Source organism: Aspergillus foveolatus, assembly GCF_047715535.1.
Source record: "Aspergillus foveolatus strain CBS 279.81 unplaced genomic scaffold BDW70scaffold_1, whole genome shotgun sequence".
In the NCBI taxonomy this organism is placed as follows: domain Eukaryota; kingdom Fungi; phylum Ascomycota; class Eurotiomycetes; order Eurotiales; family Aspergillaceae; genus Aspergillus; species Aspergillus foveolatus.
Window position 1 is genome coordinate 823,273 of NW_027396065.1, and position 16,274 is coordinate 839,546.

At 56.9% G+C, this 16,274-nt stretch overlaps 3 protein-coding genes across 3 annotated transcripts; 2 read left to right on the top strand and 1 right to left on the bottom strand.

The window, feature by feature from the left end:
- The first annotated feature begins 1,139 nt into the window (after positions 1-1,139).
- On the top strand, positions 1,140-3,449 carry BDW70DRAFT_125938 (oleate delta-12 desaturase odeA). The gene is made up of 2 exons (XM_073734993.1): positions 1,140-1,445; positions 1,574-3,449. The coding sequence occupies exon 2, from the start codon at positions 1,599-1,601 to the stop codon at positions 3,012-3,014; it is 1,416 nt and encodes a 471-aa protein (XP_073601217.1). The 5' UTR covers positions 1,140-1,445; positions 1,574-1,598; the 3' UTR covers positions 3,015-3,449.
- A 1,134-nt stretch (positions 3,450-4,583) lies between these two features.
- On the top strand, positions 4,584-12,630 carry BDW70DRAFT_155082 (uncharacterized protein; the record flags this gene model as incomplete). The annotated part of the gene is made up of 4 exons (XM_073739976.1): positions 4,584-4,787; positions 4,875-4,961; positions 5,027-5,084; positions 5,135-12,630. 4 exons carry the CDS (start codon positions 4,584-4,586, stop codon positions 12,628-12,630), a joined length of 7,845 nt encoding a protein of 2,614 aa, XP_073601218.1.
- Positions 12,631-14,244: 1,614 nt separating this feature from the next.
- On the bottom strand, positions 14,245-15,986 carry BDW70DRAFT_165563 (FAD-binding oxidoreductase; the record flags this gene model as incomplete). Its single annotated transcript, XM_073741777.1, has 3 exons — positions 14,245-15,413; positions 15,462-15,675; positions 15,765-15,986. The coding sequence occupies 3 exons, from the start codon at positions 15,984-15,986 to the stop codon at positions 14,404-14,406; spliced, it is 1,446 nt and encodes a 481-aa protein (XP_073601219.1). The 3' UTR covers positions 14,245-14,403.
- Between the last annotated feature and the right edge of the window lie 288 nt (positions 15,987-16,274).

Here is a 16,274-nt window from a genome sequence, read left to right on the forward strand (position 1 = left end):
ATCTCGCCTACAGCAGCCCGTAGTACTAGGTTATCTCATGCAGCACTGCAGCAAACCAACAGCTGACCAGCAGATCTGATCGCAGGCGGGCTGGCTGAGAAGGGAGATCGATACGGAACTCATGCATTCTGCAGATTCTACTGGCTCAAGCATGTTTTCGCATCGAGGGCTGGATTATCTCGATCGATTGTCAGATGTGGCGGGCGTACTACGGTGTAGGCTTATGCTCGCTTACTGATACGGAAACCCAGATATTTCCGCATACGGTGAAGGTTTCAATACGTAGTATACTCTGAATACACATGAAGCCTCGGAGTTGCCTGATAAGGCGTCGATAAGATCGAGCAGCCGAGAACTGTTGAGAAGCCAATTTCTTCAGGTGGAGTGAATGGCTTATCTGATTGGTTGCGAGGGGCGGTGTGTGGACAGGCGATTCCACCCCCGGGTTTTAATTTTTAAGGTGTTGAATAGTGCAATTAGTGTTTTCAATTTACAGTATCTCTGAATATGGCCGATAATCATAAAGACGAGTAGGGATATGGATGGCAAGGATCGAGGTCCATGGACGACAGTCCTGTCAGGCAGTTCCTTCGCCAGTCGCTCGCCAGTCACGGGACGCACGGGCGAATTGGTGGTATTGTCTTTCGGGAGGAGGGTTGGGAGGAATTTGAGTGGCGGACTTGGAAAAGCCATGCCAGGGGTCCCTGTTCCGCGCCAATATTTACTTTTGTTTGCACGAACTGTCAGCACTTTAGGTTACTCTTTGATTTCAGTCAGGTAACGAACTTAACATGATAATCAGTAGACTTGACTACTCTGAGCAGATGTACAGTAAACAGAGAATATTCATACATTTGCACATTTATAGAATTTACACATTTTAGAGGTAGAGCGGACACAATACCAGCAGTATCAGCCGCGTATCACGTATCAGGAGTTTCGCGCTCAACCGAGTATACTCCGTTCGGCATTTGCAAATTGCGTTGGATCTTCGCGGGTAAGGCAGAACAAGGAACAGGTCTCCTGAGCCAATGAATCATGGCGTACAATGTAAATTACACGCTCTGTAACTTCAAATACTGTACGAGATCGCCTCTGCAGCTTTGTTGATTCCAGCCTTTTTTTGACATTTTTCCTGCCGAGTCGCCTCAATCGCTGCTCAGTCGCCTGCGATGGATGGTGGTCATGGATTGTCGATTTTTTCCCTGCCTGTGATTTGCCAGCTGGGTTTCGCAGCTTCCCCTCTCTCTATCCTTTTCTCCCCTTAAGTTGCCCGTGCCTGGACGCCCTCCTTTCGCTCTCCGGCCATCCTTGCATTCATTCTTCACCACTACCACCTCCCTCTCGTCTCTATCAAGGGCTGTGGACGATCTGAAGTTCCTGTCCGCTACTCAGGTCTCCCGGCTGTGTAACTGGAGCTTTCCTGTTTTCCTTTTGGTCCATTGGTGAGTAAGAAACAACAAGCTTGTTAGCTCTGGACGCTGTTATAGCCGTTCTTTGCTCGGGTTGCTTCTGCTTGGCCTTGTCCCTCCAGTGCCTTCTTTCAGTGCCTCAGTGCCTAACCGGTTTCCAGACATTGCCAGCTCTCAATCGCCGTCATGTCGTCTACTGCCCTCCCCAAGCGCGTGGCGCTGCATCGCAACCCGACCACCGACTCTTCGGTCCCCAGCTCCGTCTCGGTCTCCCCGCTGGACTCGCCCCGTCAGTCTCCGTCGTCGACTTCGCTCTCGTCAATGGCCTCAGATGCGGGCAAGGAAGACTTGGGCAAGATGCTCGACACCTATGGCAATGAGTTCAAGATCCCCGACTACACCATCAAGGATATCCGTGATGCCATTCCGTCCCACTGTTACAACCGGTCTGCTATCAGGAGTCTGTCTTATGTCTTCCGTGATCTCGCCGTCCTCGCTTCTGTCTTCTACGTCTTTCACAACTACGTGACCCCGGAGACCGTCCCCTCGTACCCGGCGCGTGTTGCGCTGTGGACTCTCTACACCGTCGTCCAGGGTCTGTTCGGTACCGGTATCTGGGTTCTTGCCCACGAGTGTGGACACCAGGCGTTCTCTACTTCCAAGGTGCTCAACGACACTGTTGGCTGGATCCTGCACTCGGCTCTGCTGGTCCCCTACTTCTCGTGGAAGATCTCCCACGGCAAGCACCACAAGGCCACCGGTAACCTGGCTCGTGACATGGTATTCGTCCCCAAGACCCGCGAGGTGTACGCCTCCCGCATCAAGAAGACCATCTACGACCTGAACGAGGTGATGGAGGAGACCCCCCTGGCCACTGCCACCCACTCCATCCTGCAGCAGCTGTTCGGCTGGCCCTTGTACCTGCTCACCAACGTTACCGGTCACAACAACCACGAGCGCCAGCCTGAGGGCCGCGGCAAGGGCAAGCGTAACGGCTACTTCACCGGCGTCAACCACTTCAACCCCAACAGCCCTCTGTTCGAGGCCAAGGACGCCAAGCTCATCGTTCTGAGTGACATCGGCCTCGCTATCACCGCCAGCGTCCTGTACCTGATCGGCTCCAAGTTCGGCTGGATGAACCTGCTCGTCTGGTACGGTATCCCCTACCTCTGGGTGAACCACTGGCTTGTTGCCATCACCTACCTCCAGCACACCGACCCCACCCTCCCCCACTACCAGCCCGAGTCCTGGACCTTCGCCCGCGGTGCCGCTGCCACCATTGACCGCGAGTTCGGCTTCATCGGCCGTCACATCCTCCACGGCATCATCGAGACCCACGTCCTCCACCACTACGTCAGCACCATCCCCTTCTACCACGCCGACGAGGCCAGCGAGGCCATCAAGAAGGTCATGGGCTCGCACTACCGCAGCGAGGCCCACACCGGTCCCCTGGGCTTCCTCAAGGCTCTCTGGACCAGCGCCCGTGTCTGCCACTGGGTCGAGCCCACCGAAGGCACCAAGGGCGAGAACGCTGGTGTCTTGTTCTTCCGCAACACCAACGGCATCGGTGTTCCTCCCGTCAAGCTGACCAAGCCCAATTAAAATGACTGGACCGTCCGTACTTAGAAAAGGGTGTTTCTAGTCCGGCAGGTATTTAATGTCGGCTGTCTGCTCTTGCGATTTCTCTTTTGATTTATCTCTCGTGGTGTATCTCGCCGGAACGAATGGCCACGGTTCGCGTTTGCGTTCATGTTCATGTTCATAGAGCAGCTGCGAAGTTTCAAATGTTCGTTCGTTCGGCTCGGCTTGGCTAGGCGTATGATGGTGTTATGTTTAGGTTGAGAAGGTATTCTTAGTCGGGAGCTAGAAAAAAGAGTATTTGTTCCCTGCAATTTTACTGTACCATGGAAACATAGAACTGTTACTGTACCAATACTCTGCGTTCCCTCCCCAATGCACTCCATACATATGGAGCTGGAGCCTGTACTCCTGTCGATAAGCTTATTCTCCAAATCAGCTCTGCTACTGCAGCTTTCCACGTGAGCTTTCTTGTTCGTATGTGCTCTACGGACGAAAAATAAGCTTTGTTGCCTGCAGATCACCTTGGTCAGCTACGCTGCATCTAGACTTATACTGCAACTTTTTTAAATTTCTTTTTTTTATTTTTTTTTTCTTTTTTCTTTTCTCTTTTTCCTTTTCCCCCTTATTTTTCTAAACAAGTTTTCACATGAGCTATCCGTTCATTATAACCATCACAGCTCTAGCTCGGGCAGGATCGCATCAATATCTACCTATTTATATTCCTCCCCTCGCAACTTGGACTCGTGTTTTATATATAAGTCTACCTTTCCTCGTGGGTGAGAAGAAAAGTCTAAACTATTTAGCCTAGATGAAGGAAAGGATGTGCAATGCTTGGTAGCGTAGCATTTAACCCTGCCTAGTACTGAGCAACTTGGGCTGCTAGAACAAAGCTCGGCAGGAGATAGAATAGACTGCTAGTGATCACCTCAGTCAAACTACCGTATTCAGAGCTGAACGCAAGTCTCGTACATGGTCCTACGAGGCATCACAATAGCCCTAAAGAGTATCACGTGACCATACTGGCACCGCATGTCTTTTGGGAGTTCCAGGATCCGATGGTAGCGAGGCTCTATCCACGTGCACCGAATGTCTTTCCACTGTAGAAGTATATCTGATTTGCTCAGGCTGGGCGGGAGGCGAAACATCGGAGTTGGCGGAGTTGGCGGAGTTGCAGGACTTGCTGGATTAGGGCTGAGGTCAGACGGACTCTCACTCTCCGCTCCAGACACTGGGCGATGTTGTAGGTAGAGACGGGTGAATATCCACTGCGCATGGTCCGGAGATTTCTGGAGTCAGGTCATGCAGTCTAGATCCTGACGGCAGTAGATTGTGCAGATTCCGGAGCTTAGGGAGTTACCCTGCAGTAATCTCAGCTCAAGCAATGATCGGTAGGTAGCCCTGGTGGCCATATCAGCTATAGATGCGTATCTGCGCCTCAAGAGCAGTTTAAGCTCTCCCTTTTCATTACCTTTGCAATACCTTAGAGAAACAAATCAAGATCCATCAACTGGCACAGATTCATCCACCAACTCAACGTGATTGCCTGTCTAGCTTTGACCTCACCCTCCATAATCCCATCCGCAAGGCACCATGGGCAGCACATCTCCCGAGCCCACATACCACAGTGAGCCCATTGCGATTATCGGCCTCTCGTGCAAATTCGCTGGGTCCGCAGACAGCCCCGAGAAACTATGGGAGATGCTCGCGGAAGGGCGGAATGCATGGTCAGAGATCCCCGAGTCGCGGTTTAACCACAAGGCCGTGTATCATCCTGATAGTGAGAAGTTGGGGACGGTACGTCTTCCCTTCCTGGACTTGATTTTCAGTGGTGAAGTAGATGGGAAGCAGGGACCTGGTCAGACTAACGCGGAATCCTCGCAGACGCATGTCAAAGGGGCACATTTCCTCGAGCAAGATGTTGGGCTCTTCGACGCGGCATTCTTCAACTACTCGGCAGAGACAGCTTCTGTACGGTCCCTCTGAACAGTTTCAAGATGAATGGCCAGGCTAACTGATGCACGATGCACGGATAGACTCTCGATCCGCAATTCCGCTTTCAGCTCGAGTCCGTCTACGAGGCTCTTGAGAATGGTACCACCCTCCCCCAACAGCCCTTACGCAAGACTAAACAGAGAGTACAGCCGGCCTGACTATCCCCTCCATCGCCGGCACCAACACATCCGTCTACGCCGGCGTCTTCACGCACGACTACCACGAAGGTCTGATCCGCGACGAAGACAAACTGCCCCGGTTCCTCCCCATCGGGACCCTCTCCGCCATGTCCTCGAACCGTATCAGCCACTTTTTCGACCTCAAAGGAGCAAGCATGACCGTAGATACCGGCTGCTCGACGGCCCTGGTCGCCCTGCACCAGGCCGTCCTCGGCCTGCGCACGCGCGAAGCAGACATGAGCATCGTCTCTGGATGCAACATCATGCTGTCACCGGATATGTTCAAAGTGTTTTCGAGCTTGGGAATGCTAAGCCCCGACGGGAAGAGCTACGCCTTTGACTCGAGGGCGAACGGGTACGGACGGGGCGAGGGCGTAGCGACGATTATCGTGAAGCGACTCGCGGATGCGCTGAGGGACGGGGACCCCGTGCGCGGTGTGATCCGCGAGAGCTATCTGAACCAGGATGGAAAGACAGAGACCATCACCTCGCCGTCACAGGAAGCGCAGGAGGCACTGATAAGGGAGTGTTATCGGCGCGCGGGGCTGTCGCCGTCGGATACACAGTACTTCGAGGCGCATGGGACAGGCACCCCCACTGGAGATCCGATTGAGGCCCGCTCGATCGCGTCAGTTTTCGGGAAGGATCGAGAGCAGCCGTTGCGGATTGGCTCTGTCAAGACGAATATCGGGCATACCGAGGCGGCCAGTGGTCTTGCCGGGCTGATCAAGGTCGTGCTGGCCATGGAGAAGGGGTTCATCCCGCCCAGTGTGAACTTTGAGAAGCCAAATCCGAAGCTCAAGCTGGATGAATGGAGGCTAAAGGTGGCAGATACTCTGGAAAAGTGGCCTGCACCGGCGGATCGGCCATGGAGGGCGAGCGTGAACAACTTTGGGTATGGAGGTACGAACAGCCATGTTATCGTGGAAGGGGTGTCGAGGAGGCCGGACACACGGGCGTATGGCGATGAGACCGGGCAGAAAAAGCAGGAGGCAGAGAGCAAAGTGCTCCTCTTCTCTGGCCGCGACGAACAGGCCTGCCAGCGCATGGTCGCCAGCACGAAGGAGTACCTGCAGAAGCGCAGGGAGCAGGATCCTCCCATGACGCCTGGACAGATCAAGACCCTTATGCAGAATCTCGCCTGGACATTAACGCAGCACCGCACACGTTTCCCCTGGGTCTCCGCGCACGCGGTGAAGTACTCGACCTCCCTGGACACCGTCATTGACGCCCTGGAGTCTCCACCGCCGGCCTCCAGGCCCGTTCGCATCCCTGAATCTCCATCCCGTATCGGCATGGTCTTCACGGGGCAAGGAGCGCAGTGGCACGCCATGGGCCGCGAGCTGATCGCCGCGTACCCGGTATTCAGGGCAACCCTAGAGCACGCGGAGCAGTATTTGCGCCAACTGGGGGCCGACTGGTCCCTCACCGAAGAGCTGATGAAGGATGCGGCCACGACAAGAGTCAACGACACCGGCCTCAGCATCCCCATCTGTGTCGCCGTGCAAATCGCTCTCGTCCGCCTGCTCACGGCATGGGGGATCACTGCCTCGGCCGTGACATCCCACTCGTCCGGTGAGATCGCCGCCGCGTATACGGTTGGCGCTCTCTCGCTGCGCCAGGCCATGGCCGTCGCCTACTACCGCGCTGCCATGGCAGCAGACAAGACGCTGAAGAATGCAGAGGGGCCGCAAGGCGCAATGGTTGCCGTGGGTGTCGGCAAGGCCGCCGCGCAGGCATACCTGGACCGCGTTGAGGAATCAGCAGGCCGCGCTGTGGTGGCATGCATCAACAGCCCCAGCAGCATCACCATTGCCGGCGACGAGGCGGCCGTCGTCGCGGTCGAGAACCTGGCCACCGAGGAGGGCGTCTTTGCGCGCCGACTCAGGGTCGAGACGGGATACCATTCGCACCATATGGAGCCGATTGCGAGCCCGTACCGGGAGGCGCTTCGCGCCGCATTGGCCCAGGACGATGTTGAGTCTGGCGCCAGGGACCAGACTGATATATCGGGCTTTGCGGACGCCACGAAAGCGGGCAGCCTAGATCAAATCATCTTCTCCTCCCCCGTCACGGGCGGCCGGGTCACAGATGCCAAAGTCCTCTCTGACCCGGAGCACTGGGTCCGCAGTCTGCTCCAGCCGGTGCGGTTCGTCGAGGCCTTCACTGATATGGTGATTGGCTCCACAGATAGCAGCAATATTGACCTGATCCTCGAGGTCGGGCCGCATACAGCCCTCGGCGGACCGATCAAAGAGATCCTCGCCCTGCCCGAGTTCAGCAGCAGGAATGTCAGCTTCCCCTACATGGGCTGCCTTGTTCGTAAAGAAGATGCGCGCGACTGCATGCTCACTGCTGCCTTGAACCTTCTCTCCAAGGGCCATAGCGTCGACCTGCTCAGACTCAGCTTCCCGTCTGGCATCCCAGAGGTGCAAATCCTGACCAACCTCCCCTCATACCCGTGGAACCACAGCATCAGACACTGGTCCGAGTCTCGCCGCAATGCTGCGTACCGTAAGCGCAGCCAGGTGCCGCATGAGCTGCTGGGCGTGCTGGAGCCGGGCACGAACCCGGACGCTGCCTCGTGGAGGCATATCATCAAGCTCTCAGAGGCGCCGTGGCTGCGTGACCACGTTGTCCAGGGGAACATCCTCTACCCCGGCGCGGGATTCGTGTGTCTCGCCATCGAGGCGATCAAGATGCAGTCTGCCATGAGCGGGACGAATAATGTGACCGGTTTCAGGCTGCGCGATGTCGAGATCCACCAGGCGCTCGTGATTGCAGACAGCGCAGACGGCGTCGAAGTGCAGACGACCCTCCGGTCCGTAGGAGGCAAGGTCATCGGCGCCAGAGGCTGGAAGCAGTTTGAGATCTGGTCGGTCAGCGCAGACAGCGAGTGGACAGAGCACGCGAGGGGTCTAATCACCGTCGATACTGAGACCAAGGCATCTACGCCCGTGGCAAGCACTCTCGATGAATCCGGCTACACGCGCCGCATCGACCCGCAAGACATGTTTGCCAGCCTGCGCGCAAAGGGGCTCAACCACGGGCCCATGTTCCAGAATACGCTGAGAATCCTGCAGGACGGACGGGCCAAGGAGCCGCAGTGCGTCGTCGATATCAAGATCGCCGACGTATCGAGCAGCAAGGACAGCGGCAGGATGAGTCTCCTGCACCCAACGACGCTCGACTCGATCGTCCTCTCCTCATACGCCGCAGTGCCCAGCTCGGATCCGTCCAACGACGACAGCGCGCGTGTCCCCCGGTCCATCCGCAGCCTGTGGGTGTCAAGCAAGATCAGCAGCGCCCCAGGCCATACGTTCACTTGTAATGTGAAGATGCCGCATCACGATGCGCAGAGTTACGAAGCGAACGTGACGGTCGTGGACGAATCCGGAGCCGGAGCCGAGAGCATGGTCGAAATGCAGGGTCTCGTCTGCCAGTCCCTCGGCCGCAGCGCACCAGCAGAGGACCGAGAGCCCTGGACGAAGGAGCTGTGCGTGAATGTCGAGTGGGCGCCTGATCTCTCCCTCTCTCTCGGCCTTCCGGGCTCGTCAGATGCCATCGACAGGCGCCTCAACACCCTCCGCGACCAGAATCCGGACGAGAGAAGCGTCGAAGTGCAGACGGTCCTGCGCCGCGTCTGCGTCTACTTCAGCCACGATGCCCTTTCTTCCCTGACGAAAGAAGATGTGGCAAATCTCGCATCCCATCATGTCAAGTTCTACAAGTGGATGCAGGATACCGTCAACCTGGCCCTCGTGCGCCGCTGGAGTGTCGACAGCGACACCTGGATCCATGACAGTCCCGCCGTACGGGAAAAGTACATTGCGCTCGCTGGAACGCAGACGGTGGACGGAGAGCTGATCTGCCAGCTGGGCCCATTGCTGCTGCCGATCCTCCGCGGGGAACGAGCGCCGCTGGAGGTCATGATGGAGGGACGCCTGCTGTACAAGTACTACGCCAACGCATACCGGCTGGAGCCGGCCTTCGAGCAGCTCAAGTCATTGCTGGGCGCGATCCTGCATAAGAACCCTCGTGCCAGAGTCCTCGAGATCGGGGCCGGGACCGGCGCTGCGACAAGACACGCGCTCAAGACGCTAGGGACCGACGAAGACGGCGGTCCTCGCTGCGAGAGCTGGCACTTTACTGACATCTCATCCGGGTTCTTCGAGGCAGCCCGCGCCGAATTCGCCGCCTGGGGCGGCCTGCTCGAGTTTAATAAGCTGGATATCGAGCAGGATCCCGAAGCACAGGGGTTCAAGCTCGGTTCTTACGATGTCGTGGTCGCCTGCCAGGTTCTGCACGCCACGAAGAGCATGCACCGGACCATGAGCAACGTCCGGTCCCTGATGAAACCCGGCGGCACGCTGCTCCTCATGGAGACAACGCAGGACCAAATTGACTTGCAATTTATCTTTGGTCTCCTGCCGGGCTGGTGGTTGAGCGAGGAGCCTGAGCGCCACTCGAGCCCGAGCCTGAGCATCGGCATGTGGGATCGGGTGCTCAAGGGGGCCGGCTTCACGGGTGTCGAGATTGACCTGAGGGATGTGAATGTTGATGCCGAGAGTGATCTGTACGGAATCAGCAATATCATGAGCACGGCTGTCGACACGGGGGGTTCGAGCCCTAAGAAGGTGGATGCCGCCCAGGTGGTGATCGTGACGAGCAACAAGACGGGCCCTCAGGACAGTTGGGTCAAGGGACTGCAAGCAGCCATTGCTCAGGACTCCGGTAGCGGTGCTCTTCCAGAGATTATATCCCTCGAGTCTCCCTCGCTCGGGGCAGAGGCCTTCCAGTCCCGGCTGGCCGTCTTCGTCGGCGAGCTCGACAGACCCGTTCTGGCGTCTCTTGACTCCACCGAGCTGGAGGGGATCAAGACCATAGCCCTTGCCTGCAAGGGTCTCCTCTGGGTCACCCGCGGCGGCGCGGTTGAGTGTACAGACCCCGACTCTGCGCTTGCATCTGGCTTCGTCCGCGTCCTGCGCACCGAGTATCTCGGCCGGCGTTTCGTGACTCTCGACCTGGACCCAGCAGCCAAATCGCCCGCGTCTGATATCTCAGCCATCGTGCACCTTCTCTCCTCGCGTCTACAGCCGGCCGTTGAGACAGCAGCTGCGGCCGACAGCGAGTTCGCTCTGCGAGACGGCCTCCTCCTTGTGCCGCGCCTTTACAAGGACGTTGTCTGGAATGCGCTGCTGGAGCCTGAGGTCCCCGACTGGGCTGCTCCAGAGAGTATTCCTGAAGCCCCCTTCTTCCAAGCCAAGCGGCCGCTTAGACTCGAGGCCGGGATCCCTGGTCTGCTCGATACGCTCGCATTCGGCGACGACCCCGACGCGCTAGACACCGCCGGGCCCATGCCCGACGAGATGGTCGAAATCGAGCCTCGCGCTTATGGCCTCAACTTCCGCGACGTCATGGTGGCCATGGGCCAGCTCAAAGAGCGCGTCATGGGTCTCGAGTGTGCAGGCGTCATCACGCGCGTCGGTGCTGAAGCTGCGGCGCAAGGCTTCGCCGTGGGTGACCGGGTTATGGCCCTGCTGCTGGGCCCTTTCAGCTCTCGTGCACGGGTGAGCTGGCACGGCGTCGCCAGTATGCCCGCGGGGATGGGGTTCGCAGATGCGGCCTCCATCCCGATGATCTTCACCACGGCGTACGTCGCTCTCGTGCAGGCTGCGCGACTGTCGCAGGGACAGTCGGTGCTTATTCACGCCGCCGCAGGAGGTGTAGGGCAAGCAGCCGTGATACTGGCCAAGGAATATCTCGGTGCAGAGGTCTTTGCAACCGTGGGCTCGCAGGAGAAGCGAGATCTACTGATCAAGGAATACGGGATCCCCGACGACCACATCTTCAACTCCCGCGACAGTTCCTTTGCACCGGCCGTCTTGGCCGCAACAGCCGGACAGGGGGTGGACTGCGTCCTCAACTCGCTTGGTGGCGCCCTCCTCCAAGCCAGCTTCGAGGTCCTCGCGCCATTTGGCCACTTTGTCGAGATCGGCAAGCGCGATCTCGAGCAGAACAGCCTGCTCGAAATGGCCACCTTCACGCGCGCCGTCTCCTTCACTTCACTCGACATGATGACCCTCCTCCGCCAGCGCGGCGACGAGGCGCACCGCGTCCTGAGCGAGCTTGCCCGGCTGGCCGGCCAGGGAATCGTCAAGCCCGTCCAGCCGGTGTCCGTGTACCCAATGCGCCAGGTCGACAAGGCCTTCCGTCTGCTGCAGACAGGGAAGCATTTCGGCAAGCTAGTACTGTCCACTGAGCCTGACGAACAGGTCAGGGTTCTCCCGCGGCCGGCCACGCCCAAATTGCGCGCCGATGCATCGTACCTCCTCGTCGGCGGCGTGGGAGGGCTCGGCCGCTCCCTGGCTAGCTGGATGGTTGAGCACGGCGCGAAACACCTCATCCTCCTCTCGCGGAGCGCGGGCAAGCAGGACAGCAGCGCATTCGTTAACGGCCTACGGGACGCAGGATGCCGCGTCGTCGCAATCTCCTGCGACGTTGCCGACAGGACCGACCTCGACCGCGCGCTTGCGGCGGCCTCAGAGCTGGGGTTCCCGCCTGTCCGCGGCGTCGTCCAGGGCGCGATGGTCCTGCAAGACTCGATCCTCGAGCAGATGAGCATTGCCGACTGGAATGCGGCAATCAAGCCCAAGGTTGCCGGGACACGCAATCTCCATGACCGCTTCTCCCAGCGCAACAGCCTCGACTTCTTCGTCATGCTCTCGTCCCTGTCTGCGATCCTGGGCTGGGCCAGCCAGGCCTCCTACGCGGCTGGCGGGACGTACCAGGATGCGCTGGCCCGCTGGCGCTGCTCCAAGGGACTGCCTGCCGTATCCCTCGATATGGGCGTAATCAAAGATGTCGGCTACGTCGCCGAGTCGCGGTCAGTCTCAGACCGGCTGCGCAAAGTTGGCCAGTCGCTCCGTCTCTCTGAAGAGTCGATCCTCCAGACCCTAGCAACGGCGGTCTTGCACCCATTCGGCCGGCCCCAACTCCTCCTGGGCCTGAACTCCGGCCCAGGCAGCCACTGGGACCCCTCCAGCGACAGCCAGATGGGGCGTGACGCCCGCTTCACGCCTCTCCGCTACCGTAAGCCCGCATCGACGAAATCCGCCCAGACGTCTTCCAGCGGCGACGGCGAAGAGCCCCTTTCCTCCAAGCTCAAGTCAGCCGATTCCCCCGATGCGGCGGCGAACTATGTCGGGGATGCAATTGCCACCAAGCTCGCAGACATCTTCATGGTCCCTGTGGCCGACATCGATCTGACCAAGCCTCCGAGTGCGTACGGGGTCGACTCGCTAGTTGCTGTCGAGCTGAGGAATATGCTGGTGCTCCAGGCGGCGTGTGATGTGAGTATCTTTAGTATCCTGCAGAGCGTGAGTCTTGCGGCGCTGGCGGGGATGGTGGTCGAGAAGAGTGCGCATTTTGAGGGAAATGCCACGGGAACTGTCGCCGTTGCTTGAGCTGGTATCGATCATGTTGTTCTTCTATAGAGTTAGAGTGAGGTTTGCAATTTGCTCTGGGTGTCTGGAGTTGTCTGGAGTTTTGTTGTTATGTTGATGGGTATTTCTTCATATTGGGCATTTTGGCATACTATAAGAACATATCATAGTTATATGGCTTTTACTTTATTCAATTCGTCCCTAGATTGATGTTGCTTGCCTGTCTAGGTACCTACATTCTATACAAGCTCTATCGACTCGACCTAACTACTACGAATTAAAAAGTCAAGCGAGAAGTGATGATGTAAACCCATATGTCAGACCCGCTGCCTATTTAATGATAGCCACTATATTACTCAGAAATTTTCTTTCCAGAGTAGGTTAGAATTAGCCCTTTCTGGCTCAGTGGGAAGTTCAACACCTAGCTCTGAGTCACGTGCTGCTATCATGTGAATATAAGCCCTACATGGCTGTCTTGTGCATGAGGCTAACACCATTATCTGTCACTGGTCCGTTTATTTGGTTCTTTTCTTTACTTTCTCTGGGAAGGAAAGCCGTCTAAACTGTCTATTGCCTAACCCGCAACTCACCAGCCTGTTCGCAATCCTGAGCGTATGGGAAGCTTACAGTCAAGGCGTAGCTCGACCCTTAACCCTTTTTTTGACTTGTACCCTTGGTCTGGATAACTGGTTAACCTCAGCTTATGTATGATGTACTCTCATGATGTCAATATATGGTGGTCTGATTTTAAGCCATTTGATAGCACCTGATGGCTGTCGAGTAAGGCCAGGGCGATGACTGGTATAAAGGCAGCCCTAACAACCTCCATCCGACATGTAAAGCTATCGATTCCCCCTTCAAGGTCTCCTGACGAGACTAAAACAAAGATCAAGTGACCTTGAAGCAACCCTAGCAAGCAGCGACAAAATGCCTCAACACGAGATGGCCAAGTCAGATTCGGAACGAATCCAGTGCCTCACAGGTAAGAGCATCAGAGCATTTGCTAAGACACTTTCGCTCCGCTAGTCGGCTTGAATGCATGCAGGCTAAAGGCGGAGGGGACATGTCTTCTGGAGGATTCGCCTCGCGCGCCCAGTCTGCCGGGGACCGCTGGGCCAGTTCCCAGTCCTCGGCTATTCCTTCCGGCTCTGCAGGCGGATCTCATTCCGCTGCGCCTGGCGGTGGTGCGGGGCAGGGAAGAAGATAAAGTGCCCAGTTATCTTTGGGGCCTTGAGATATGATAGCACCGTGGTGGACCGACTGGCTTTTCTCGAATTGGTTGATCCTGAAGCGGAAGACAGTGGGTAGGATGAATGAAAGATACTTAACCATGGCCGGGCTTTTGTGTTCAAGGATATAATACTGCGAAGCTGAATCTGTTTTTGTCTGGGAGAAAGCCTGCCAGCCGCCTCCAAGTACCTATCTTGCCAGGACCAAACCGGGTCTGGGATCATTTCCTCTAACTGCTTAGTATAAGCTTTGCAGTGTAGATTCCTTTGCATTATCTGGTATCCTAGGAGCAGCCTACCAAGAAATAAGGAGAGAAATAAAGAGAGAATTAAAGAGAGAAATAAAGAGAGAAATAAAGTCTTAAATGGCATTATTATGTTTCTCAGAACTATATAGCTCGGAAAACAAAGCTGAGCAGACAAAAGTTGATCCGCACATATGGACAACTTGCATGCTTTGGCATAGTTGGAAACAGCCCTAGCCATGTCAACACTAGTAGTCTTCGCTAGAAGACGCCTCAGCAATTTCCAATGACCAACCTGGAGGGAGATACGGCTATCCACCCTAGAACCTCGGAATAGGCGTCCCCTTCCCAAAGACCCCCTTGGGATCCCACTTTCTCTTGAGATACGACAGCTTGGGTAGATTCTCCTTGCTCCACCACGCCTCCGGCCCCTCATCACCAAACGCATAGTTGACGTAGATATGCGGCTGGTCAGCAGGAAACCCGCTGGTGGCATGGAGCTTCTCGCGCAGTGAGACCAGAAGCTCGTTCGTTGGAGCCTCCAGTTCCGGATCCAAGAAGATGTTCTCGTGCAGCCAAAACATCTTCGTGTCGCGCCATGGATACACGGCCGTGTGAGCAGGCGTTTTGAGCGTGTTGTTGTTCGCGTATCGCTGGAACAGGCTCTGCCCCAGATACCCCGGGTACTGCTCGTAGAACGCGGTCATGTCGTCGAACACCTCCTGCATGGTGGCCGGGTCTGTTCGACCCAGTCCTACGGTACCGCCGGAGACGTAGGCTCCTGTTTGGCAGGGTCCGTCGAGGCCAGCGTACAGCTCGACGAGTGTGACGTTCGAGACGTTCCGGCTGATAGGGCCGAGTGCCTCGGCGTGCTCCCAGTGGTCGACGAAGGTGGCCCAGGGGGCGAAGTGCTTGATGTCCACGGTCAAGAGGGTCTCGTTGATAGTGCGATCGTACCCGATCGAGAGCTGCACGCCCAGTTCAGGAGGGAGGACATTATCGAGGACGGAGAGGTACTCGAAGACGCCGAGGCTCTTGGTTGAGTTATACACAAACGTGCCGATCACGGCGTCGCCGTTGTTCGGCTGGTCGAACATCTTGAATGTGGCGGCAGTGATGATGCCAAAGTTTGCGCCGGCGCCGCGGATCGCCCAGAGGAGATCGCTGTTACAGGTCTCATTCGCAGTGATCAGCTCTCCCGTCGCGGTGATGATGCGGACAGAGACGAGTGCGTCCACGCCGAGGCCGAAGAGCCCTGTTTCGTACCCGATTCCGCCGCCGATGGTGGCGCCAATAACCCCGACGCAGGGAGAGTTGCCGCGGGCTGTCTCTATTAGACGCATGCTTAAAAAGGGGAGGAGAGAATGAGAGGGCATACGAATGGCCTTGCCCGCTTTATAGAGCGGTTCGGTGATATCTCCCAGCTTTGCGCCCGCACCAACAGTGACGGTGTTTGACTCCAGATCGATGTCCACGTTGTTAAAATTGGCCAAGTTGATATCGAGCCCTTTGACGGTGCCGTAGATCAGACTGGTGCCGTGGCCACCGTTGGTGGCCATGAAGCTGACATTGTTCGCGACGGCGATGCGGACCTGCCCTCGTCAGTACACTATCCCCTTAAGAAGCAACGCTACAAAGGCGAAAAGAGAACAAGAGGTGTAAGAGAAAGAAGGAAGTATACAATCTCCTGCAAATCCTCCTCTGTCTGCGGCTTAATCGCGCCTGTCCAGGTGGGCGGCCTCCATTCGGACCATCTGGGTGATACGACCTCGTCAAAATCCGCGTCGTCAAGCTCGGCGATCTCTGTTTCAGGCGAGACGTATGGGCCGAAAAGAGATTCGAGGTCGATACTTGCCGCGCGCGCTGCAGCGGCTAGTGCTATTGACTGAAGCAGAAACCGCATTCTGGTGTGATTGGGCGGATTGGGACAGGCGGGATAGCTGTGCAAGATAGGAGGGAGAGGACTGGTACGACGAATGAGCTTTAATAGCCGGTCAGAGATTGCGCGTGACTGCGCCCAGATCCAGCAGCTCCAGCCATACTCCAGCATACTCCGGCCGGCTGGGGGCATAAGGCGTGGTCATTGGAGCTGGCTAGGGTCGAATGCTGGTTAGGGCTTACTGTGCTGCCATGCTTACGGTAGACTGAGAGGGAAGATTGTAGTTAACGGAGTTGGAACTCCGGGAGTCCA

Excerpts from the sequence above, each read along its gene's own strand:
- BDW70DRAFT_125938 (XM_073734993.1), top strand. The coding sequence starts at position 1,599 with ATGTCGTCTACTGCCCTCCCCAAGCGCGTGGCGCTGCATCGCAACCCG.